General features: G+C 42.3%; 1 protein-coding gene across 3 annotated transcripts in view; it reads right to left on the reverse strand.

Moving 5' to 3' along the window:
* The window catches only part of mob2a (MOB kinase activator 2a), a 42186-nt gene extending 15571 nt beyond the window's left edge, over positions 1-26615 (reverse strand). Inside the window, exon 1 of one of the 3 annotated variants that reach the window (XM_088377924.1) lies at positions 26039-26615. In XM_088377924.1, coding sequence (XP_088234050.1) covers positions 26039-26055 — 17 coding nt within the window. In that variant the 5' untranslated portion in view covers positions 26056-26615. Of the gene's footprint in view, positions 1-11770; positions 12122-14187; positions 14373-26038 lie in introns of those variants that run through there. The other 2 variants (XM_088377923.1, XM_088377922.1) reach the window with 2 other exon arrangements.
* Between the last annotated feature and the right edge of the window lie 610 nt (positions 26616-27225).

Below are 27225 nucleotides of genomic sequence, written 5' to 3' on the forward strand. Positions count from 1 at the left end.
GAGGAAGCTTTGAACGACCCGCTCTATTGCCTGATCAGTATTATTCAGAAAATTCTTATTTTATTATATATAATATTATTCCGAAATGTCGGAACAAACTGCTGCAACACGCCTGCAACCTTCATGAGGATAAGCGATTCAGAATATAAATGAATGAATTATTTGATCCGTGTTTACCAGCCTTTGTTGAGCCAAGGTATTTTTCAAATCTCACAGTCAACCACAAAAAAAATGTCATAAAAAAATAAAATATGAAAACTTTTTCCAGTTTAGTCACAAATGTGTGAAATCTGGAATTGTTTTTGCTTGAACAAAAAGATGATGTATTTACAGGGAGCCATGACTCATTCTATTGCATGACTGGTAGCAGTTGGATACACAAGTTGGTTTTACCCTTTTACCAGTGGAAAATCATTTATACATAGCTGGCTTGGATTAAAAAATGTCTGATTACTGAAAATGATTTAAAGAAAGTGTTGGTATTCACTAACGGAGTAAACATCAGGCAAATAGAAGAGGTCACTGGGGGGGAATGTGTGACTCCACGTTAAATGATCATGAGTAAATCATTCATAATGGTCTGTTTTCAAGGTTTTGCTTTAAAAAAAAAAAAAAAAAAAAAAAGGTAACACGGTATACAACCAGGCCTGTCCCATGTCAGGTTTTGTTGGCTGGAGGCTAAAAGTGGAAGTGCCGACATGAATGGTGCTATAGAACTACACATTTGGACCCCTCTGCAAAGTCTTACGCAACATCTGACGTGGATGGAAACTTACACCCACATTCCATTGTCAGGCAAACACTTTTTTTTTTTTTTTGGCCCAACTCACACAATTACCTTTCTTTCCTCAGTCCAGACGAGACATGGCATCACACATTCGCCACCCATTCTACCCACACCAGATGTTACTGTATATTGTATGATGTATACCTGCTTCCTCACATGCATCCTGAAATAGAACAAGCATGTATGCTGAAAGGAATGACTGGACAAGGCAGACATTGACAAAACACTCTAATCAGCAGGGAAAATTGAGACGGGATAAAAAAATTGTAGTCAAAACATTGAGAGAATAATTACATCATAAAGAAAAATGAGTTAAATGACACAATGAAGGGAAAAGAGAACTTTTTTTTTTTTTTTTTTTTAAACATTGGGTACTGGAAATTTACCAGAAAACCAGTGCACTGTTTAAAACGACAACAAGAACAAAATCAGTTCATGCAAAAGATGAGATCCGCCCCTTTGCAACAGATGATGGCATTGAGCTTCAAATACTGCATGCAAAACACCAAAAATGATTGCTCTGCTTAATGGACTACAGTACAAAGCAAACAGGCCGCAGTGGAAAACAATGTGAGCAATTCAAATCGTTGACGTCAAAACACCACAGTTAAGACGTGCGTGTTGAAATGAATACACCATCTTGGAATGTTAACAACTCTGGCAAAACTTTGTCGATCCAGTGAGACAGGATAGAACGATTGACACATGACACTTAATTAAAAAGCTAAGGACATGAAATAGTTTTGTTTTCATTCTTTTTTAAATAAACATCACCACTATACAGTAAATGCACTCCAACTTCTGTGAAGAGAGATGACTGGGTGGCTCAACAGGTTAGGTATGAAAGTGGTCAAACCACCTCATGGAAACAACCACAGTGGACTCAGGCCATTTTTGCAACACGTACGCCTTGGGACATAATGACGTCTAAGCAGCTACCATGTCCAGCCAATCACAAACATCAGGAGCATTTACGAAGACCATTAAGAGGATATTTAAACTACATGTGTGAAACGTTTCATACATTCAAAGAAAAATATAGTATATGTCACACATTCCAAATTTCACTGAAAAGTATGGAGCAGATATTGTGAAATGTTGCTCAATAACAAACACACAAATAATTTAAAATGTGACTTCTTATTCCAGCCAAAGCATGCATGCTTCCCCCATGGCTCCCTTGGGTCTGCATTTTGGGTGTGTGTAGTGTGTTTAGGCAAGGTCTTAGCCAGAGAAAACACTGCACACTGAAGGTCTTTAGAGCCCCTGTATTTTCTATGGGCCTCTCGAAAGGTCAGCAAGGGCATGAAATATGTTATATATACACGTATATTTGCAGCGGTATTTGGTTCTGTGCTAATCCAAGCGAAACCAGGTAATTTGCAAGAAGGGCTCTGTAATATTCATATGCATGAGGATCGATGCTCAAAGTATTTTCCTGTTAACTACTTCTGGAGTAAAATGTGTGCGCTACTGCACTGTACTGTATTTCAAATTGAATATGGAGTATTGAATATGGAGTATTCTTTAGAGAGTTAAGGTATCATTCTGAGGATACGATTACAAGGAGCAGTAGCGTCATAATGTCTGAGAGTAAAAAACGCACTGAGAAACGATCATACCAACACGTTCACACCTCTGCTCCAGGCACTAAGTAGTACACAAAACAGCAGTGAACATTAATCAGGCATTAGGTGAGGGAAAAAAAAAACATGACACTCCAATTTTCCTTTCAGCAAATCAAATCAGTCCTCCCCACCTTTGGGCCTCACCGTCTGTGCACCATTTCATCCCTGGCTTCATTTCTTTGCTCTGCATTCCTGTAGGTAGGGAAGGGCTGCATGCTGACACATGTCATGGCTCCCTCATCATAGAGACAAGGAGTAGCGAGCACCAAAAGCAAAATGTCTTACGGTATATGGCTTATCTTGTTTGACATCTAGCTAGGATAATCATTGAAAAATATATAAATAAAATGATTTCCACTAGTTTTGATTTGGGGATATGAAACTGTAGCAAGAGAATTTCTGGCATCAGCTTCAATCGAACAGGACCGCACCAGGCTCCCTCAACACTAGACCATGAACTGGGACATTTAGCAAAATGAAAAGACAGAAGATGAGAAATATAATATATAAGATGGATGAAAAATTAAATATAGGAATGGAAAAGGGAAGAGAGAAAGAGGAAATTACTATTAACTCCAGTACCATAGTTCACTGAAGGGAGTGAAACATTGAGTGGACAAAGCTGACAGTAAATGTAATGATGGGATGAGGAGAAGCCCAATGTGGGAGTTGTCTCAGCATGCCCTGGACACACACCCGTTCTTCCTTTCCACATTCCTTAACCGGGCGAGTCTCGATGTATCCCACAATTGCCCACCTGGCTGGTCTAATTTATCGGTCGTCAAGTTGAAAAGATAAACACCGGCTGTCATGTAACAAAAACAGATAGCGGTCAAGTTGGAGGAGAGGTGGTGACCTCGGGTTGGTGACCTCTGGTGCACTTCCCAGATGTTTACAGGGGAGCCAGTATATGGCTCTGCAAAAGGCCAAAAGCAAAGTAAATGGGTGGAAATGTCTGTCTATCTCCATCCAAATGTGTGTACCAGGTCTTTCCTACAACCCAATCTGGAAAAGCAGTACATAACTGGATGGACGAATTCTACTCTGCCTTTGATTTAAAATTAAAAATCAAAGTCTTGTATTTTATTGTAATTAAAAAGGTTCCCCAGAACACAGGAAATCCCTCAAAAAGTGGAAAGAATGCAGAATTTCATGGGAAGACTGCATGACCTTGGCACACAGAAACTTGACATATGCTAATCTGTCTTCATTGGCTGGTGCTGATAAAGTTCAGAACATTTCTTAACAAACGCAAAACATAGCCTTGAAATTTCACTTCCAGATGTTTACAAGGCAAATGTGGATTGCAATGGTAAGGAACAACCTTTTCAGGCGTGATCAAGTCACTGACAAATTAGGTGTGGGAGCAATGCTGACACCTGCTGTCAAAAAATGGGAGTGCACACTGTTCTTTTGATTGGGAATAAACGAGCAAGAACAGCTTCTCGGTTCTCGGAGGCCCATAGGTAGGCAGGTGTCCCAAAAATACTTTTAAAATTACTACAGAGTCTGTTTTGAGATTATTTTTTTTCTCCAGAAGTCATTTTTAAGTCTAGAACGATAAAATAAGTTCAGATGTTTGGGTCAAAGTCAAAGTCTGCTTTATTGTCAATTTCTTCACATGCCAAGACACAAAGAAATCGAAATTACGTTCCCACTATCCCACGGTGACAAGACATAGTACACAATATACATACAAGTAAACAACCCAAAAAAAAAAACTGCACGTTCTTAAGAAGAATCTGCTGCTGTGGAAGGACTATGGCAGAACTCTGAAAAGAGGGGAGCATAGGGAGCATTTTGCACTTTGAAGGAGAGTTCATGGCATCAATGGAAACTAAAAATGGCGGCTGGGCTGTCGTCAAACATGCCAGAGTTTGCACTGGGGCACAGCAGTTGGCACGAGTGCGCGCGGTGAAAGATCCTCATGAAATACAGGATGGAGTCAGGAAGCAAAGAGGAGGTGGTGGAGAAAAAGCATTTTGGGTAGCGCCCATGTTTGCACAGGAAGTGCGTGTGAGGTGGAGCACGATGGTACAAGGCATAAGGGCTCGGGAATGAACAGAGCTCTCTTTTCACAGCCACTGAGATTGACCAAAATTTACAAACGCATAAAGCAATGCTAGTTTGGTTTAAACTCGCATCGAGTTGCGACTAAAAAAAACAGAGCGCTAATCAGAAAAGTTTGCGTAGAGTTGTGTTTACTCCAGTATGGCTGTGCCCCCCTGGATGCAGCTCATTAACTCCCAAGTGAAGGCATTTAGGCATGGAGCAAGGCCAGAAGGGAATGTTAATACTTAACTCATTCCCAGACGCAACTAATACACAAACAAGACGCCTCAGGATATGACTAAAATTTCCCTCCAACAATGGAAACGTGACTATTTCAGAGACATTTCACTTGAATGAGCATGTGATGCAAGTCAAACCGATCCATGTATGGACAATTAAGTAAGTAAAAATAGTCTGCATGACACGCAAGGGCGTGGAAGTCAGAAGCCACAACAAAGACGTCATCAGGTCAGCAGACATGACAATGATTTGCAAAGCACTGACAAGATCCTTAGATGCACGAGTCACATCACATTAGTGTGCTCGTTGTGTTTCGAGGGATGTTACATAACTGGAGTCTGCACTCTCCCAGGCCCTCACATTCACACAGTAACAACACACGGGTGGTTAAGGATGAAAGGAGAGGTTTGGGGGACTCCCTTTTCCAAGAAAATGGTCTGAATTTCTCACTAAGGTACATACTCAACTTCAAATTGTTATTTCACCAGACAAGTCTGCTGAACCAGACAAGATGGAAGAAAGAAAATGTCCTTGGCTAAAGCTTATGATGAATACAATCAGATTCCTGATAGCATTGCATTTTTTTTTTTTAATGCATACACAACAGACTAAATAATACTAGTACAATGAAGGGACTGTGTTATTGAATGGAATTTTCCTTAAACTGTAACATATGTTAGGGTTAAGATTAGATGAGCTATTTGCCTTTATTTGTCCCACACGGGGAAATTCCAGAGTTACTTGCTGATGTTTCTGATATGGCTGAAATGGAAGAAATGTATCAACCGGTTTTATGATTTGTGACTCATGGTTGGAAATTAGCGTGTGGAAGTCGCTCATTGATATCTTTTTTCCATCAAGATTTTCAGATATATGGTAATAAGAAAATTAAACGGTGCATGGTTGTTTTCAGATGTCAGCTACATAATTTCAGACTGAATACACTCCAGCAAAAAAAATCCTCTTTGTACTACTTTTATCTCAGCGGTGCGAGTATCCTTTAGCCCAGCTCACAATGGAAAAATAAAGAAATAAACGACAGGGCCGCCTGAACAAAGATGACTAGACGAGATCTAGCCATCTCCTTACTGGAGAGGAAACTGCGCCATTGTCTGGGTTTCACCAAGACTGGAACAGATTGAGGGCTGGGAAGTGGTCACGCCCAAGAACGTTTGGACAAAGAAGTGAAGAGCAGGCATGTGACCAAAAGGTGGCCAATAGATTAGTAATCCAAAACACAAACTGGTAATGTAAATGTGCAGTTCTTGTGCACAGAATATCTTCAGCACTATTTGAAGCGAGTTGAGGAGCTTTGTTTAGACAAAAGTGGTGCTTTACTGCCATCTTGTGACATCTTTAGGCAATAACAAACCCTGCTAATTATTTTGACGCCATTGTTTGATTTCAAATTGTTCATATCTCAGTCAGTAAAAGTTTGAAAGCAGATGGATTTCGAGACAAAGCAACAGCCATCGCATGACCCTGGGCTGTAACTGTGACAAAAGGAAAACGAATGTTTGGATAAAGAATATGGGTGTCAACTCTTGTAAACACAAAAACTGGGTAAAAACATCTCAGTTTCGGCTTGGGATAGTCATGACAGTGAAAGCTCCAGATGTCAATGCGGGCCTTTCAGCTATTATTGAGGAAACTTGAGAACATGCCAGACACATTATACTCAAGGCTATGGGGAAAAAAATACATACAACTATAACATAAAAGCATGCAAACTCCTTTGGTAGCAGATAAACATATGGAAAGGTCAAATCAGTACATCTCGAAATGATGAGAGCCCCTTATGCACTGGAATGTCTATTAGATTTAAGATTTGCCAACATTTTGAATATAACTCTCGCTCTTTATTAAGGTCATCTCATTTTCAACTCTGATGTTCTCTCCAAAGGATTCTTTGAAACATATCTGATTGGCTGACGGTATTGGATATGGATCGAGGTGTGGTAGTGCAGCGAGATCATTTAAAATCTTATCTAAAATAGAATTAGGATTGGGTCCAAGGCACTGGGGATCGGTACAATGGTCTATTATCACCTGATGTGGAAGAAGTGTCGAGAGGTGATGATGGATTCATGTATTACAGCAGCTGAGGCAAGATAGAGAGCACCAAATGGATGGAAGCAGGGGAGGCTCCGTCGATGGACTCAACTACTTACCGAAAAAAAAATAATGGGAGCATAAAGATGCTCATTATAGGAAAGTTGAGCTATTCATTAACAGACCTCCTGCGGGCGGTATAATTCTACACATTACATTTCTAGCAGGCATGGAAACACCAGTTCAAAACATTGAGACAGAGTCAATTAAGTGATTGTTAATTACTCTATGTAGGATAATTAGTCAAATGGCCATAAGTACATAGGAATCGCTGGTTACGAACGATTGTGTTCACTAGGCTCAACACGACGAAAGGCAAGTAAGGTGCTGGAATGGATTCATTTGCATTTCGCTTCATTTTAATGGGAAACGTTTCCTCAGTTCATGAATGTTTCGGGTTACAAACACGACCACTGGTCATTCATTGAATGAAATAAGTTCATAACCCAAGAATGCACTGTACTGAATGATAATTCAGTCCTAATAAAATATTACTACCCACTTATTCAATTATTTTTGCATTTTGTGAGGGGGTTGATGATCTTGGAGAGAACGAGTACCAAGCCAACATTATTCTGACAAATTTACGTTGTTACTTTTCAAAATATTTCATGGAAAGTCTCAAAGCAGACTGCGCGAGTAAATAAATGATCTAGTTGAGGAATGTGTTGCTGGAGAATTGTTACTGAAGTGTCTCGTCTCCAGAGTTAGCAAATTATCAGCCAGTGGCTGTGTTTGAAATTCCTCATCAGCATGTTATGTCATGCCGAAACACTGTGGAAGAAGAACTGAGTGGACAACAGGGTGTTGTGAAGTGAGTGTCCGTGTTCAATGTATCTGCTCTGCCTGGAAGTACGTATGCTATTTTAATAAATACATACATCATCTGGAAGATGCCTGCGTCAGCAATGCACAACAATTGCTCCTCATACTGCAGCATCATCACAGCTAGCAATGTTCGTGTTGCTCATTTGCCTAAAACTCACAGATCAAGGTTGAAATCTTTTTTTCTTGTTTTCTTCAGTCTAGTATCCAGTTACAGTAGCATAATGGACGATTATGAAAACATATGAGGCTGTCACTGCAGCACAGAGGAAAATTACACCACTGTGCAAGAAATTGTGTGGTGGACACACCTACTCAACACCACCTTCTCCAGGCTGCTCGGCTGCACAACCACACCATCCTTTCCTTTCACTCTCCTGAGACAACCTCAATAAACACAAAGCGAGGCGCCTAAAGGCTTCCTGTCTCCCTTGAAAAGGCCCTCTTGTCCCGAGAGGGAGCAGAGAGGCTGCGGGCTGCTGCAGCAATTCCAACACCCACTTCACCTGACATTTTAGAGGCGCTTTCATGCTGAAAGGCCATAAAAATGTCTGGTAGGCACAGGTATAACCTTTTTTATTTCAAGCACAATAAGGCTTGTTACGATAATTTATTTAGGCCGATATATTTTCCCAGGAACAATGACGATGAATGCCAGTGATATTAGCGCAAACATAATTAAAGTATACATTGTTTGAAGAGCAACTTCAATTTAAGAATATTGAACATTTGCACCGGAGAACAATAACTATCTTAGATGAAAAACAACACCAATATAAATGCCAAAAGCTGTTGTTTGTATTTTTTTAATTATTAACTTTATGAATAAAGCGAGCGATAGATAGCTAATCGATGCCAATCAGTAACAGGCAAAACAAGGAAATCCTTTTCCACTCGATGACTCAAGGCACATAATGTAAACACGCGTGTGAATGACAATGCAAGTCCAGACAAAAAAACTATAATTTCCATTTTATTCATCGAACGATGAATATAGTAATTAACATGACAAACCTAATCACAACACGTAACACGTTCTTTCGTTGTAAACAATGTGGATGAAAAATACAGCACGACACTGCGTTTAACTACCGCTAAATGAGGAGTTGAGGTAAGTGCAAGGTCATCACTTTCAGCTTCTCATGAGCCAGCAGGATGAAGCTGCTGTTGAATGCAAGTAAACACTGTGGAAAGTGTTATGCAAGTGTCCTTGTGTGAGGTCGGCACGCTGCAGTGACAAGACAACGGATGAAGGAAGAGGACAGTCATTGAACATTGACAGACCTTCTTGATGCGCTCTATTCCATGAATGTCATTCTACTCGAGGCAAGGATTAGTGTATTGTGTAGCAAAGCAGCTGTCAAATAAATCCATTTGGGGTAGGTCACCGTGTGGAGATTTCATTCAGGTATGAGCCCAACAAAGACCTTTTAGAAAATCTTGCAGATGTACAATTCCTTCAACTAATTCAACAAACAAACTTTGGCAGGTACCCCAACACAAGTTAACTGAAATACGCTCGGTGTGAGGGCGTTAAATTCAAGTTCGTTGATTGTGAGCCACATGCCCCGATTGTTTGGGTGGAACATGATAAGAAGACAAGGAAATAGGCTAAACATAGAGCAAACAATCGACACATCCATTCAAAGCAAACTTGCTGATGTTATGTCAGGAACTCTGTCTCTCACGGGATTTTAAAAAGCATGGACGGTTTTGTATAGAAACTATCTTCATAGAAAAATGTTGAGGAGACTGTGACAAATAAGGGGGAAAACAAGAATACAGCTTCAACATACTGCACCAGACCAACTTAAAAAGCAACCTTGTGAGAGTGACAAGGGATTACTGGGATCCTATGATGAGCCTTACACATGATGTTGAACTAACCCAAAAAGGTCAAACTACACTGGCAGCCTCACTTAATTAATTAAAAATGCCCAACTTAATCAGCAAAGAACAGACCTTCAAACTATCTTCTATTTTGATTCTTTTTTTTAAGATCAGTGCTAGAAGCGACAACTACCATTGACAGAATAATAAATCAAAAGAATACACTTAGGTATCACAAGTCTTACTTTACTGAGGGAGTCGCTTTGTGAAGCACAGGTCAACATGACCATCGTCATGGGTAAAAGGTCACATCTGTCATGTTAAGCAGAGTGAGGCTTGCCATCGCTTACTTTTTAACACAGAGGGTGTCAAATTTATTTTTGTCATGGGCCATTTTATTGTAACGGTTTTCCTGTCGTCACACTACTTTAGGAGCTGACACAGCTCTTGCAACCGACACATCCTGCAGTGGTAATGCAAGCCAGAACAAGGTGTACCGTTCCAAACTTTCTTGGCAAGCAGAACCGAAGCTCATTATTGGATATGCATCTCAACAGAAATTGAGTCGATATCCAGCCAGCTGTTGAATTCATTGTCTCAGCAGTAAGGCTGTCTTAGTCCGAACCGGATTGCCCAAATCCTGAATGGAGGCTGAAAATTTAAATGAAATGCATTTGTTATTTTACTTAATGTCACACTATGAGAGAGGTTTGCCGGAGTGCTGGCAGGCAGTGTGTAGACCACACAATGCCTAGCCTTGCAAGCCGAATACTGGTTGGGAGGTCCATTCACCACGGAGCTGCTGGGCTCAAAAAAGAACCGATAAATCAAATTTATTTACTTGCCGTGACGTATCCTTCGGGCGCAACGTCACGCTTCGGCAGCGGAAGTCCATCCTCACATCAAGCGAGAGAGACGGTAGTGTGTTTAATTCAGCATTAAACTCAATTTTAAATAACAAAAATCACTGAGCGTTATTAAAATCCCAGCAGTCGACAGCATTTATTTCAAATGACGACTTGGATTTTTTCCTCGACTTCACGTCCGTTCTTCAATCTGTCGGCTCCCCAACCAGCCCAATTGCCGTAGCATTGCGCCGGCTACACAATGCCACTGTTGAAAGTTTAAACACAAGGGATGAGTAGATGGATGTCTATGTCCTTGCACTGAGGTCAATGAGGACAAAAAAAATAGACAAATCATGCCACATATTGTTATGGTGACACTATTTGATTAACTAATGGAGGTGGAATAGAGAGGAAAATTTGCTAAAAAAAGACCTGCCAGCTCATTTTGGCTTAATGAGGCTTAGAGACATGAGCACATAGTCCAGGTTCCTCTCTCACCTTCATCACGACGGAGGGAAAACACACTTCAGGAACAAACCCTCCCTTCACTAGACGTCTGTGTGTTTCTTTCATTAAGGGTTATACAGTACAGTGCACACAGACAAACACACACACACGCGAACACACTCCAAGAGTTGAACAAGGTGAAGTGAAACAAAGTTGCAAATCACTACGACACCTTATCTAATCCAGCTGTGGTGTGATATGTGCTACAATTTCACCGTCGTCAAAAAGCTCCTCAGAGAACTAACACCTTATATTTAGACTTTTTACAGCAGTTATGGCCTGTAACTGGCTCAGCACACAACCACAAGAGAGGAGAACCAGATGCACTAACTGCCAACAAGCCCAACCAAAATCATCTCCCCTAACAAGTTAGTCCAGCGGTCCTCTGTCAGAGTACCAGCATGTACTTTAAGTCTGTAAACAGATGGGACAGCCTCCTAAACATGGCAGTGGCAGTACAGTCAAATGACTGGGGGGATCTAACAATACGCCGCAAAGAACTAACAGGGAGAGAGGAAACACATCCTTGCCCCTTCGTGACGGTACACTGTGTACAAATCAAAACTGAATCGCAGCCAAGAGGCACACAGGGAGGCAAAGTTTGGAAAGCCTGGCAAGGCCAGGACGTCATAAGCAAACAAATCTTTGCTTGTGAAAAAATAATATATACATACTCCATGAGGCAAATTGTGTGCACCGCTAACCTCACAAGCTTTCCTCCTCCATGTACATGTCACGATAGCCTGGCTTGGCTCTGACTCCATCAGAATCTCTGCCTGCTACAGCAGCACTGACCTCAAATGTCACCTCCAAACCACAGCACAATAACAGTGCGACATAGAAAGGGAGGGGGGATATAAATGGAATTTTCTGAAAACATCATCTCTACTACCTGCAACTTACTTCCAGATAGGGGAAAAAGTAGTCACATGGTTAATTACCTATAGAAGAAGCAGTTGCAGCACACCAAAACACCCATCAAGACGGCGGTGAAGCAGAACCGGGCCGGACACTTCTTGGTTCTCACCTTCCTGTCTGCACTCTTGGCTACAGGTGCAGGGCGAAAATGTCCAGCCTAGCACCTTGTTAAATTACGTAGTTGCACAAACAACCTTTGACTTGCGCACAGGACAGACGAATGCAGGACCAATCCGTGTCCCTGCAAAACGGAGTAGGAAGACACGCACGCCGGCAAACTCCATTCGCAAAAATCGGATAATTTTTCATAGAGCTGGTTACTCATTCTCTCTGACGTCCAGCGTCCGCAACTGCCTGCCTCTTTCACACTCTTGCTCTCGCTCTCCTTAGCGAACAACTCTCTCACTCCCTCTCTCCCTCGCTCACTTGCACCTAAAAAAAAAAAAAAACGGGAAGATTATCTTGGCAAACATAGACCCGAAAACAAAGTGCAGACGGATGGGCAGCACAAGGTGGACTGCAGAAAATAAACAGGCAGAGTAGGGGGTAAACTAAAGTCAGGTGACAGCAATTTTAGCAATCTGTTTACACACATACATGTGCCCATATTAAACCCAAAACATTCAACAATCATTAGCGAAAATATTTTGAAAGCTGGCTTCACTCTTCTGGTAAATATACAAACAGGGTGACTTTTCATTCTTACAAATGATGCAGTGGAACCAAATGGGAGGGGCTAGCGCTGTGGCGAGCCCCCGGGATGGGAGCCAATCGGTGCAGAGTACTCCAGAGAGAAATAAGATGAAGGGCATCATTCCTGCACATCATGCACTGCAATGCACTTTATTTACTTGTGTGTGTGTGTGTGCGTGTATGCGTTCAATGCACAAACGAATCCCCAAACACGTCACTCAACGGTGCTGTTAAAACTGTAACCATGTGACTGTAAACAAAAGGGTGACACTGACGCCAACATGGGATTAACAGTGACGAAGGTGGCTGACGCCACTGAATGCTGTTGCTCAATGTCAGACGCCAGAAATAACTGCAGTTTGCCAAGAAAACAATAAGGGGCTGAAGCACCTTCATCTTAAAAAGACCCCTTTTGAACACAAGCAAAGAATTGCGCTCTGGATGAAGGAAACAACACACAAGAAAAACCGCAGCACATCAGCAGAGGACTTTACATCCAATGACGTTATCACTCCACCTCCTCCTTGGAGGCCTGTCGCCAGAAGCTGCGCTTAAAGAGACCTCCTCTTTTGCGGCGTAATTACATCATCACTCTAACCTGCAGACAAACAAAGATGTGTAGGCTTTTGTGTGATCGAACACGCATAATAGATTAGAGAAAGACAGATCATTCCAAAAATTCCAAATTAAAGTGTAAATATATTCTCATTTAAGATAAAATAATCAAGGGTAAACTGGGGAGGCATTGTCCTTGATTTTGATTGTGTGATTACGAGTGCACATGCGAGCTGATAGGGGTGCTTGGAATTCATTCCAAGAGTTTGTGGATCTAAAAAGCAGGATCAGGATGTGGGTTTTGTGTGTGTAATGCCCAGCGGAAGGCCATGTGCCCAATAACAAGGCAAGAGAGGAAAAGGAGTGCCTGAGAGCGAAGCGTGAAACTGCCATTAAACAAACTGTCACTTTCCCCAAAAATATGAGCGGGTTATTGTGTTTGTGCGCCCGTACTTCCCATAACTTTTGAACCCATTCATGTAATTCAATCAAACAATAAAAGAATGACATTATTCACCAGAGGCAAGAAAACAAAGAAATGCGGCTTCCTTTTCAATTGTAGGAGCATATGACAAAAAATAAATAACAAAGCTAAACCAAAACAACAGCTTTATACATGGAAGCGATTATTGTTATTGTGGCAGAGAAAAGTGGGATGAGATGGAGGGGAGGGGGTGTCACACCAAGCACATACAAAGTTGCTAGGTGATGGGTCCAAAGGAAGGAGCATTTGCCTTAAGGGAAAAACAGGGGGAGAAGAAAAAAAAATGAAGATGGAAGTCAATGTGAGAAAGAAGACGCACAAAACAGACAAAGCAGTTCTGAAACCGCAACAAGTTTGTTCAAAACTGGAAAAACACGTGGGCAACCAGAAAAAATAAACAAACTTGTGTCATCGAAACACTAATCAGGCTGGGGAGCGTTAAAGACCCTACAACATAAATAGCCATGTATTTTTTTTCTCCTAATCGGAACAGCCCCCACAAATAAGACATCACACGGCACTGTGTCCATATGGCCCACATTATAGAAGGCTGTATGGTGCAAAACAACAATGAGAGCATCGAGTAGCTCCATAGAAAAGTGATTTATGGCAGGAAGACATAACAAGCAGTTCCCTCCCACATCTTCCTCCCCATCTCCGCGCGTCACATCAAGTTGCGTTGCGCACAGCAGCATCTTACTTCCATACCTATTCAGAGTGTACGAGCCGTTCCTTTTAAACCTCATCCTGGACGACAGGAAGCGGATAAAGAAATCCAGAATGGTGCGATGTCGGAGCGTTTAGGCGGCGCCTCGAAACAGCACAAATAGAGCCGCTGCTGATGTGGACGGCTGCTCGGCGCACACAATACGGAGTTGCTCGCTGCTCAACACCTTTCCGACTATTTCTCTCCAAACTGCTCCTTGCCCCCTCCTCCGTGCAGTTTCCGCGGGGCAGTCTGGATTCCAAACACAAAGAGTCCGTATCGGTGACAGGCGCGCACAGTCTGCTGCAGTGGAGTTCGGATCAAGACAAATGGGCCGGTGTTAAAAGCGACAGTGTGCTCGAGGGGCAGAGGCGCCTTTGTCCGCAGCCTCGCTCAACAGTCACACGATCATCATCTCAGCCTGCCATGAAAAACATCAACTCCTCAACAGTGTGCAAACTACACTGACACCATGACGTCACCACAATGTCTTTGTGGTGGGGGAAAAAATACTTTCGATGCTACCCTATTCATTCAAGAGACTACTGCTGTCTCTTGACTATGTATATATTTACATGCATATAAAGCGCCTAGTGCCAAACATAGCTCTTGTCTAAACTAAAAGAGTGAAGCAGATCTAAGGCCAAGATTAGGACTCAGGAACCACTAATGCCATTTAAGAACTGGGCTGTACTCTTGGCAAACACGCGTGTGCAAATATATCAGTGTGTGTGAGTTGTATTCCTAAATATTTTTTATTGTAGATAATCAGTAAGTTGAGGGGGATTTGTAGTTGTGATGGTAGGGTGCGCCGCAGAGGTAATATTTCTTTTTGATGTCAGTCTCATGTACTCCACGGCAAAAAAAAAAAAGCTGCCCAATGTTAGTGATCCACTATCAGCACACACAACTGGAGACACATTTACCTGCCATATTGACTAAACTCCACCAAAACCTCTGGTATTTGTACAATGCAATATTGCCTCTTTTCTTCTTACATTAATGGTGAGAACTAGCTGTCCAGATACCAGCCCTGTTACATTGCATTCTCAGCACCCTCCCAAACAAACACAAAGAAGTGACATTGACAGAGGTGCAGGAATGGTGAAATGTGCTGAAAGCAGGTGGTGGAATAATGTGAAGTGACTTTGTTAAACAAAGAAGCGACAGCAGAACAATGTTATAATGATCAAGTGCGAGTTGTGCTTCACTCTGTCCAATTGCCCGTGAGGAATAAAGCTCTTTCAAACAGCATTGCATACAGAAAAATATTTGATAATCAATGTCTTGGTTCATGTTGAGGACTGCGTGAGAGCAGTTCCTATACTTCCGCAAAGCACTCACTGCATCCAAGTTCAATTATTTCTATAAAAGCAGCTTGGAAACAGAACTGCTGATGCCTCCGTCAGTCACTACAGTTAGACCACAACCACTGGAAGGAGAAGACAAGGGGGAAGATGGGTAATTGACGATGAGAAGAGCGTCCAGGACACACTTGTATGTGGCTTGGATTTTGCATAGAGGAAGGGAACTCACAGACCACAAAGGCTTGTTTTTACGTGATGCCGTTCTATACCCCCCCCCCCCTCGTCCTATTCATCTTTAATCCAATCCTCTTTCCAGGATGTATTCATAAACCTGGATTTAATTCCTCTCCTTGCAGCCCTTCCATGAAGATATTTGAAGCCATCCCATCAGCTCATCCCCACAACTTGAGCCCCCTTCATTTTCCTGCTGAAAAAAACATATTTCTTTAACCAAGCATGACTTTGTCTGAAGGTGTTTGATTAATGTGAATGAAAACATTTTCTTCTCCTGCTTACCCCTCAAACAACAAAAATAAAAATCATGACAGACTGCTGTGCTTGGCCTCTAAACTCCCACCCAGGATTTCCAGGAATACTTTTCACAAACACACATGTGGAACTGTGGTCAAAGGTACTTGAGTGCAGACAAGAGCTGGCAGCTTTCACAGATGACCATGTTTCTGTGTGTGCCGAGTTCCCCAGTGCTTCAATTGACAGAAAACACACTGAATGTGTGCCTCATTCATCACACTGTGCTCTATTGCCCCCTAAAATAGATATGTTTTTGAAAGCACAAACATAAGTTGCTTACGCAATTTTGTGTACGCAAGGGAGCACTGCCAAGTCACCAAGAAGCCACTGGACTGTACTGAGCACTGTGTGCACACACACTGGACACAGTTTGAGTAAAACTGAGTAAAATAAACAGACATATTTGGAAAGTTTTGGGGGAACAGGCCCAGTGAGGATTCAACACAAGAGCCTACTGTATGCCCCTAGAAGAAAAATGTGCATTTCACAGCAATAACTGCGCGTGGCGAGCTGCTTTCCAATGAGTCACTGACGCCTTTTTCAACAAATGTAAGCGTGTTATACAACTGAATCACTACGGCTAAAAACTCCATCAATATTGGTGAAAAAAACAAAAAACAAAGATATATTCAAACGCATTTTTATGTCATCATCTAAAAAAAAATTACTTAACCCACAAAATCACTATGACAAACGTTCTTGGGAGGACCTTGTAAAAAATGAAAAAGATCCCCCATGAGATGAAAAACTATACAAACACCATGCAACAGATTGTGAAGCAGGCAAGTTAAGACTTTAAAAAAAAAAAAATCTGCAATTTCGGCAGCTTGTTATGTGCTGCATGAGTGAAGAGAAATTAAATACTCTATTGTTTGAAAATCTAAACTACAAACAATGTCTCACAGGTTATTTATTAAATGCAACCATTCTTGAAAGAAAGAAAGAAAGAAAGAAAGAAAGAAAGAAAGAAAGAAAGAAAGAAAGAAAGAAACTTGCGAGGACAAAGGTTTGAGTGCCACCTAGTGTTCAACAGAAATAATGCACAAAGTATGCAGAAATAACTAACACTAAACCTGACCAATGCCATCTATCTATCCGGTTATATAATATACAACAAACTAAACTGCTTTGGGGTGGGAGGAAATAAATTGTAAATGTTTGTGATACTTCATACACTGCTCATTATAATGAGGTTGACCGGGAATGCAAAAAGAGAGGCAGTATCATTGATCACTGTTTCTGTCTCTAGCCGCTGATGGACTGGTACCACCGGGTCAATACTGTAGCCTCTTGATATAGTCATGTGATCCATGACCGGAAAAAACCCACGTAGAGCCTGATGCACATTGGGAAGAACTGCGAGGCATAATTATGCAACAACGAGATCTAATTTCATGCTCACTGGATCATCCTACACGGGTGAAATGTGAAACAATGTGAAAACCATAAAGTTTACCTGTAACTGCTGCCAGGTAGGCGTCAGTGTAGTAGAGTATATGTGAACTTGTGAAATTGTGCCCTCTTGTGGTAGAGGGATGCACTGCATGTTTCTGCTGACAAGCTTGGCCTGTACTTAGTGTTTGCCACGGATTTTGAGCATGAAATAAATACATGTATGGGAGCTTATTCCTCTTCTGTAAGGAGATGATCAATTGTGATCGACATTGCTCAAAAGCATAACTGCAGCTGCACATACCTTACATTCTGAAATAAAGACTCATTGAACTTTGAGACAAATTGATATGAATGGAGAGGAAGGCATACAATGAGCCAATTGCAGCTCATCCATGGCTTCTGGTTTTCTGGATGATTCTGAACGCCCATACAGAAAACACTTTGATTCCCACAAATACCGACGCATGCATGTGCAAGCGTCGTGTACCCATAGCTGAATTGCTAACTCGATTGGTTATGCAACAGTTGTGTGCGAGCGCACGTTCAAGCCTGAGTGCAGTGCAGAGCTGTGAAGAACCAGTGACCTCTATGCAAAATTGACCCCAGCTCCCAAACTCTCAGCTGAGAATAATGCAATGCGCACAGACAGTTCCATAAGAGTTGCCTCAGTGAATTTGGAGATGAGTAAAATGGATGCGTTTCATTTTTTATTTCTGCAAAAGGCACAGCATCACAACATATGCCAGGCTGGCAGCATGACCACTGCGTGCTTGTATTTTGAGATACGCGTAGTGGACAAAACCTACAGTCTAGCAGCCAGACGAGTTGCACAAGTCAGGCGCCCACAGAGATACACGAGCACAACGTGCAACAGACCAAGTCGCTTGTGGTTGGAGCCAAAAGCGCACACTGCCGCATTCTGATAAAGGCAGCTTCAGTGACAGACGGTTGGGGAGGGTAGGACGGCCGCGAGCGCTTCCTGCGTTTGCCTTCAGTGAGTGACAAAGACTTCCTGCGAACAATGAGGAGGGAAAAGAGCGTTTGCTACAGTGTGGGGCGATGAGGGAGGAATCAACACGAGAGGTCGAATATGAGGTCATATGCAAACGGGAGGATGCAGGTGTACATGAAGAGTACCAGCAGAAAAAAAACAGGCATTGCTTGCTTGCACACAGATGACGTCAAAGTAGATCTCAAGCGGAGAATGAAAAGGGAAGAAGGCGGGTCTGAAATCAAAATTGCCGTCGCCAACATTCACGTGGATCACACACAGGATGCAAGAAGCGAAAACGAAGATGAACATGTATAGCACACCTCTGACCAGCTGTTCCTTGTGGCAGACGTGGGAACGTAACTTGTTCGCTTCCTCACGTTGACAAGAAAGGAAGTGGACCAACATGCAATTCAACATGGCGGATCATTGGGACCTAAGCTTTTGTTTACTTTGCCCTCCGACTTCTTGACATGAGTATTAACGGGAAGCCTTTGAAGGAAACTGAGGCAAGCGTTTCAACTGATAAAAGAATAAAACAGTTATTGCTTTTAGAGTCGACTATGAAACCAATCAAGACAAGTTTAACGCTACTGCGTCCGTACATTTGTTTCGACATTTCAAACCATCTGCCACAAGTCACCAAATGGAAGTGCAACATCCTTTGACAGTTGACCTTTGTCTTGCCGGTACTTCATGCAAGAAAATGAAGGCCACCCCAGGACAAATCCTTGTCAAAAAAGCTCAATAGAACGAGTGGTGGTTGTCCGTGGAATGATGCGCATCTACAGGGAGAAGGCCCGGAAGAATGAAAGGGCAGCTTAGCAGAGGAGTGTGAATCACTGAATAAAAACAGGAGGAGGTCAAGAGCCATTGCTCGCTTCCGAGAACTTCTCTCTCCACTGCTCTTTATGTAAGCTAATCTCTTCCATCTCACTTGGCCTCATTTAGCCAGCTCACAGACGATAATAAATCAGCAGCACACTCCCCAGTGTGTCGACGAGCCGGCCCAGCATGGCACGCTCACGTCCCACTCAAGTGAGCAAACACTACACCCAACGCGTTTCCTCTGTACGTACAACTTTTTTTTTTCCAAAATGTCATTTCAGTAGGATTGTGAGGAGCTAAAAAAAACACGCACCCAAAGTTGAAAGGGCTACAGAGATGGCGACAAAAGCAGCCATTCACTTTGCGCCAGTTCGTGTTGTAGGTACACAAAATACAATAATACACGCATACTCTAAGTGGTGATATTTCTGGTTCTGCAGCAAACTTTGGTCACTATTTAACAACATTAGCAGGAAACATTCTAGCTTATTCAACGTCTTGATGACTTTTGGGTTGCTGTTCAGCCGCTACGCTAGCCAGCTAGCTGCAAACCTTGTTTTGTACACAGGGAAGATGCAATGCTATCAACAAACTATCACAAATGGTTGGTACAGTCCAAATTGTCAGCCTCACAAGTCCTTCCAGACTGACTTGAAAATCCAACTTACTCTACTGTGGGTGTCTTTGCATCTTCCCCAGAAGGTTCTTTCTTGTAATAACGAAACACGTGGTAACTGCCCATAAAAAAATACGCCAAACCAGAACACATTTGGCGTAACCTCCGGGCGGAGGGGGATTTTTGCTTGATCACAACATCCTGTTTTGGTTTGGTGACTATTTAGTATTTCATGCCGAAAACCAAAAATGCACTTTTGGACTATTTTTGGTACATCTCTAATTATCACAACATACGGAGATGATACTCCCCAGTGTACAACTATGTAAGCTTCCAGTCAGTCAGATTTATCTGTGTTTACGCACACACACTTCCTTAAGTGGATATCAGAGGATTTACGGGGTCAAATATTTGGTTGTATGTTTTTTGGAGGGTCAAGTCCAGTTTTAAGCTTTTCCTCCCTCACTGCTGAGGAGCCAAGTCAGCAACTCCCATACAGTGACCCAGGCCCACCAGCGGAAATCAGCTGAAACTTCTCCATGAACTCTGTTAGCCTTGTGAAGGATGTTTTAGCTCCTTAAATCATGCTACTGCGCCTCCTCCACGTGTTTAATATCTGAGTAAAAGTGGTTTACTGTTGTCCATGAGATACAGTGGTAGATTTTAAGCAGAGGTTTGGTATTTGGGCTCAAGGTTGGAGAATCTCAGCCAGTCTGTACAACAGACTGCGTACGTTAAAAAATTGTAACAGCTTGTTATGATCCAAAAATCACTGCCATGACAGTGTGATGGCGGCAGGAAGCTTAGGCAATGTGCTGACCATATGGAAGGTTCAAATCAATAATGGCAAGCTTCTTGTTGGTAATGGTGTCTTGTCTCGACCACACCCGCCAGTGCCTCCCACTTCTTGTGCATCGCTACTAAACAGGAAGCGCACAATCGGAAACAGGTCAAGAGTATGTCGCTCCATTACTCTCTTAAATAAAGTAGGAGGACTTAGATCAGTCACGGCTGTCGTACATTCTCTCGCTCACTTTTTTTATGCTCTTCATTCTGCCGTGTAATCCCATTTAAAGTAGGTAGCGGGGCTGTTTATGAGCATGCATATAACCGCCAACATGTTCACGTGAACACGCATCTCAACAGCCAAGGTAAGGGGGCGGCCAATGATGATTAGAGAAGGATCACTTATGCAAGGTTGTGGGTTGCACAGCTTATCGGCAAGTAAATGGGGTAAAAAACAAAAAAAAAGAACTTTCTGAGTCCCGAGTGAAGCGTGTGAGTATGAGTGTGTATGTCTTGGGCTGGCTTGCCCTGATGCAACACAGAGATCTCTAATCCAATTACACTTCAGACTAGCCTTGCGGCCTAGCCCCAACCACCAAGGGCAAATCTATTGTGAGCTTAGACTAGTGCTAACAGCACACGCCCAGCAGATCCACCAAAGCCTAGTTATCAGAGTCTAACCATGGCTATGTGGAAAAAATTTAATTTGTTTCCAGATATCTTTATTTCATTTGAAAATATATAGTATGGCCAAGCAGGGTCGGTTTCTTTTCCTGCCTGGTATAGGGCTCATTTGTCTGTTTCTGGCAGCCTGGGCCCCTGCAGTTAAATCTCCCCCTCTGTCCTCTATTGCAGACCTCTGCTGTTTCCAATCTAACTCTTTGACCCATGCTGCCGCTTCCTCATCTATCTCCATATCTCACCTATCGCCTGAGCTGCACTATCATTTGCCTCTTCTTTCTCTCACCCTCTTTACCTTCATTCGCATTTTTTGTTTGCCATCTTATCGGCATCACCTTCTTTCTGTCGATACTTCTTGTCTAAGAAACCAGCTATTAAATTCGTTCAAGGGGCTCCTCCTTCTCCTCTGACAGAGAAAAAGATTTTGCAGTTCAGAAATGATGATTATGAATGGATAGGCCATCAATGTAGGCAAATACTACACAGTCGACCCTCAAACATGCCAGCCTTGCAGGTAAACATCTGAGAGTTGAGACTGGGGCTGCCCTGAGCCAGTTCAACACATTCTGTCTTTCCACAACCGAGGAGCCCAGCTCAAGCTGTAGCAAAGCACGCACACGTCTCTGCACATCAGTGTCCTAAGAGAGAAACAGGACGGAATTAAAAAGCGCACAGAGACAAACTGAGATGGAATAATAGAGCTGTGTGCTTTCCCTTAAGAAAGGAGGAAACAAATCGGACAGTTCTCATCCAGCAAATCTGGTGCAAAAATGGCCCATTTTGGAAGTATAGCAATGACCAAAATTTAGCATAAAGATAATTTCCATCAGTAGTACGTCTCATATTAAGTTAGTCCTCATCACTACTAAGAGAATGCTGTAGCTTCTTTTCCTCTGTTAATCATGCTCTCGACCCGATCAAGATTTCTTTTTTCATTCATTTGCAGCTCAGCACTCAGGGCCAACATGGCATCCATCTATCACGGAGGTCTCAAACCTGCAGCCAGGGGGCCCATTTGTGGCCTGCAGGACGATCATTTGTGGCCCCGTATGTCACATCAAAGTTTTATGTTCGTGCGGCCTACTTCTTTTTGGTTGTGTTGTTGCCTGCTCCCCTCGCCCCGATGAATCAATGGAAGAACCAACGAGATAACGGATTCCAAAAAGATTAGTTTGGAGCATCCCTAATCAAAATACGCTCTGATTACTTCTCGGTATGTACGCGGTAGGACACAATATTCTGAAAAAGTCCTTGTCATTTCAGCTGTACCTTTAACACAACCACATAAAACTGAATAAGAAAACCAGATTAGTGATGATCCAGAAATATGTTACAATGTCCAATTCCCTCGCTCTTAGTTCAGCATTAGCGAGCCATCACTCAAAATCAAGGGAATTAAACATCTGTCAAAGCCTGCCCATTTCACCGGACAGAGAAAGACACATTTAGGCGTAACTCCCTGGTGATTCCATTCCTGTCTAAATATGAAACTAGACAAATGAGGTCATGCAGCTTGGAAATAATGCTCACTGTCTGGGTAGCGTCTGGCTTGCAAACAAATTAAGGCAAGTGCAAAAATAACAACAAGGGTGATTGAAGCACGCTTTCTTGCTGCTGCCCTTTCATGGAAACAAAGCTTTGTCACATATATCATGAGCCTCAACATTATCTCCTTTCTTTATCTCACCACCATTAGTTCTATTTGATTCCCCCTGGAGATTCCTGCTTTCTCGTAAACTATGCCACTCCTTCTCCCAGCACCTAATGTCTCCATTGATTAGATACCTATATACACCTCTCTTACTGTGTTCTTTGCACCACTATTCTTTATTCATTCTTACTTTGTATAGTACCTGCATAAGATTTGACCGCTTCTAAAACAGGCATAACATTTTGAGTTGTTGAAGACTTCTTTGATACCAACTATTTGATCCTGCATCATACTATTTCACCTAAACTAATTCAAATGGGAACATATTTGAAATGTCAATAAACTAGAGCAAGATAAGCAGGTTAGAAAAAAAATGTTAGCCCTTCAAAGTTGCATTGTATACTGAAAACAAACCTACTCAAATTGGCTGTATCAGCAAGTACGTATTTGGGTCCGTCGACAACATACGTCTTCAACGTGTCGTCAAACACGAGCTGTCAAAACTTAAAAGATGCTATCAGGCTTTATCAGCTGACACGCGACATAACATGAATTCCCAACATACACAAGGTATGACTGTTTGAAGGTTTGAACATCACACACTATGGACTGAGAAGGCTATTGTGTCAGTGTCAAATTCAGTCGCACACAGAGCAAAAATTCATAGATTGAACACTGTAAACTTAATTTATTAAATGAGATGGAAGTATAAAACGTTATTCTAAAATAAATCCCTTTTAAAATAATGGCTATGTGAAAATACCTCAAAATTACAGTAATGAATTTGAAGATGCTGCAAACAAAAAAATTGAAAGCAAGTAAAGGTTTAAATCACATGATGAATAAAAACTTGAGTTTCTTTGCTTTTATTCGATTTTAAGCTGAAATCTAGAAAACGCACCACATCACAGTAAACTCCCTCATTTAATCATCAGGGGGGAACAATCTGAAATCTTTTTAAACGGAATTGCACAGACAGCAGTTGACAATGTCTTTTAGGACTTATTGCATAGTTATTTTTCTTAAATGGCATGCAACCAGCGAATCAACACAAGGAGTTACAACTGCCCGTCTAATAGTTCAACATGGCGCGCCCTAAAATTCAGTGAGTGACGGAAGGAGGCAGGTGGAAATCAAAATACCTCAATTAATATTCCACTCAAGGTTGCCTTTTGTAACTTGACAGAAGCTACAATGCAAAAATTGGAATCCCCAAATAGCCTAAACAAGAAGCTAAGCTTGGTTAGAAGCGTACAAATGACCTTGTGCTACCACACACACAAAAAAAAACCATTTGTGATGCTCAATATGCACAAAACATGACTAAAACCGTAACTGATGTGAACTAGCTGATATTGTGGTTGCATGTGTTTTGCCTAATGTTATCTCTCAGACAAAATGTCACATGGTGTAGAAGCAGCCCAGACCGCAGTAGTCTGCCCTGCCCTGCCCTACCCTGCCTGCTATGTGATGCACGGAAGCACACACAAACACGCCCTGCCAATGAAAAATGTAAGCAGCCAGCAAAACAGTGCACTGAGAACTTACTTTTCAAAATCATTACAGCAATTACATTGAAATTATTTCATAATAGATGGAATCGCATAAAATAGAATGCCCTTATTGTCCATTGGTGCGGGATTGGAATTGTTGGACACTTGAGTTGCTTTGCATCTAGAAGTTAGATTATATATTTTCTTAGTACTCAATACTGTAACAAATCCAGCACAGATACACCTTACCTTTGTCTCTCGTGACAAATGTGACGACATCTGAGACAATTGAGGAAGGCACAAGAACAAAGTACTAAAAAAAACTAGGGCTGCACAATATTGAAAAAATATGGTTGTTGAATATCGCAACATCAATATTACTGCAATTGTATAACATGTACCAATTTTTTTACTATCCAATGAAAGGATTACATATTTCTTCAAGCTAAAAAATAAGCAAGCTCAATGTATTCTTAATTGTAGTTGAACTTGATAATAGTAGTCAACGACTGGATGGCGATGCACATTCGATCATTTCACTTAGTTCTATTGGATTGCTTTATACTTATACTATGGATGCATATTTCATTTAAATAGCTAAATGAATCGTATTAAATAGACTTCAATTGAATTTACTATAATTGTGACTTTTGTGCTGTGCTAGCATAGCCCACCAATGTGGTGCCTGAGGACCACACGAGTCTGCGGGCCTGTTCTAAAAAGTTGTAATGTAATGTTCTGAGAATGTTGTAAAGGTGCTCATGACTGAAAATAAAAATAATATAGCATGTTCAGACTTGTGCACAACTTTGGGATAGTCACTGCCGTTGCAGTGGAAGAACTCTGAGGTAAACCATGAACTCAGCACATCTCATTGTACCACACATCAGGTATTTTCCCACATAAAACATGTCAGGTTAAGGACTTTCCCGAAAAGAAAACATCAGTGTGAAGAAATCAGTGGCATTTTGTTATTGTTGTTTAAAAATGAGCTGCACTCATTTTTGGAGAAGCGGTTAGTTCATCTTCAGATTCTTGATGGCTCTTAAATTAAAAAAGTAAGCATGTTTTTATGGGATTTTCTAAATCGATCATCTGTAAGTTCTAGATGAGATGGTTAATGCTGAGCAATTGCAGGTCATCGGGTGACAGCAATTGAGACACCCTGAGAAGGAACACCTTGCACTCAGCTGGGTATAGCAGCCTTAGCGGGACGCTGCTAATGTTAGCCACTTTGTTGCGTTAATCATCGCTATAAATAAACACCTCGTGCAGCAATCTGTCCTCGACAATGACAGAATCTAATGTGGGTGCTGTCGTTGTAGGACAGACTGCAAGACGCCGCAAATAGACGAAAGAAAAAACTCTCGATCCTGGGTTACGTCGCTTGATCATCGCAGGTGAAGCCTGCTGGCAGCTTAGCTATCGAACTAGCCTTGCCGGGCTAGGATGGAAGTGAAATCAACACAACATTCCACGGGAATCGTGACAAATAAAGCGGTGACAAGCCCAGTGTCAACAACAAAAATGTGAGCAGGTGACATGTTAAATGAGGGAACGTGGTGTGTACTCACCCCATTAACCAGTCCATGGTGCTGTTTGGAGCTAGCTTAGCTAAGGCTAGCTAGCAGGGGATAACGCCAGGAGTCGGAGGCGACCCCCTCTACTTGATCCGGTCGACTTCCTCGCAGCCCGGCTTGCCTTGCGTCGCCGAGTCCCGTCGCTCTCTCCGGGGGTCACTTGACTCCCCCCCCTCCCCTGGCCGTCCACACGGAAACCGGTGCTCACGCTCCGAGTGTCTGTCCTTGTGCTCCTCTGCTAGCCCGGAGCATGAGGATGCACTATCACAGGCAGCTGCTCAGCGGGGCAGCCTGGAAGTATTGAGCGACTTTGAGCCGGGAAACACAGCACGCAGAGCGGGGTTGAAGCGCGCGAGGCGATGAGCGGGGTTCTGACCGGACCGGTGCGCTGAATGAAGACGCGATCAGTCGGGAGGCCGCTGGGCCAAACCGGGCAACCTTTATCATGAAAGCTCGTATGAATGCCGCGGTGCTAGCTGACAGCGTGAAGGTCCAGTGAGGCTGCCAGCCGCTGCTGCTTCTCTGACTGCGAGCCACTCTCACGTCTCGGTCCGGAAGTAAACACAGGGCTGAGCCACTCAGACTGCCGCTCTTGTGCGCGCGAAGCGCGCACGTCTGTAGAAGCAATGAAACGTCTACATGGCATTTGATGCTTTGAAGCTTTTTCTGTGATCATTCATTTGTGCTTGTTTTATTACAAATACGTATAATGTTGTCATCATCTCGATTCATTGTACAGTATATTGATCGGGAATTTCTGCACTGCAAATTGCTCGCTTTTGAGAGTACATTTAAATGCTGTCAGTGAGCTGAAATGACAAACACAATAAACTGCGGACGATAATAGGGGGGGGGGGTGCATTGACAAACAATGCAAATATGCCCCCTAGCGACTGCGAGTATTTTGATGATGACGTCAGAGCAGGTTGACCTTTGGGACGTCTGAGCCATGATTGTGCCATCATTTTTTTTGTCCACGTGCTCGCCGTTAAAATCTTACTGGGGGTGATATTTAAGGAACCCTGAATTATTTTTGACACAATATGCTTTCCACTGTCTGCATAATCTTTCTTTTCAGTATTTCTTTCCAAATACAAATCACTAACACTAATGCCTTTTATGCAGACGGCACGGTTTTCAATTCCTTGAATAAGTATTTTTTTTAAAAGGGCTTCTCGAAT

This window comes from Syngnathus floridae, chromosome 6 (assembly GCF_059516105.1).
Source record: "Syngnathus floridae isolate MCC-2025c chromosome 6, RoL_Sflo_1.0, whole genome shotgun sequence".
Taxonomy (NCBI): Eukaryota; Metazoa; Chordata; class Actinopteri; order Syngnathiformes; family Syngnathidae; genus Syngnathus; species Syngnathus floridae.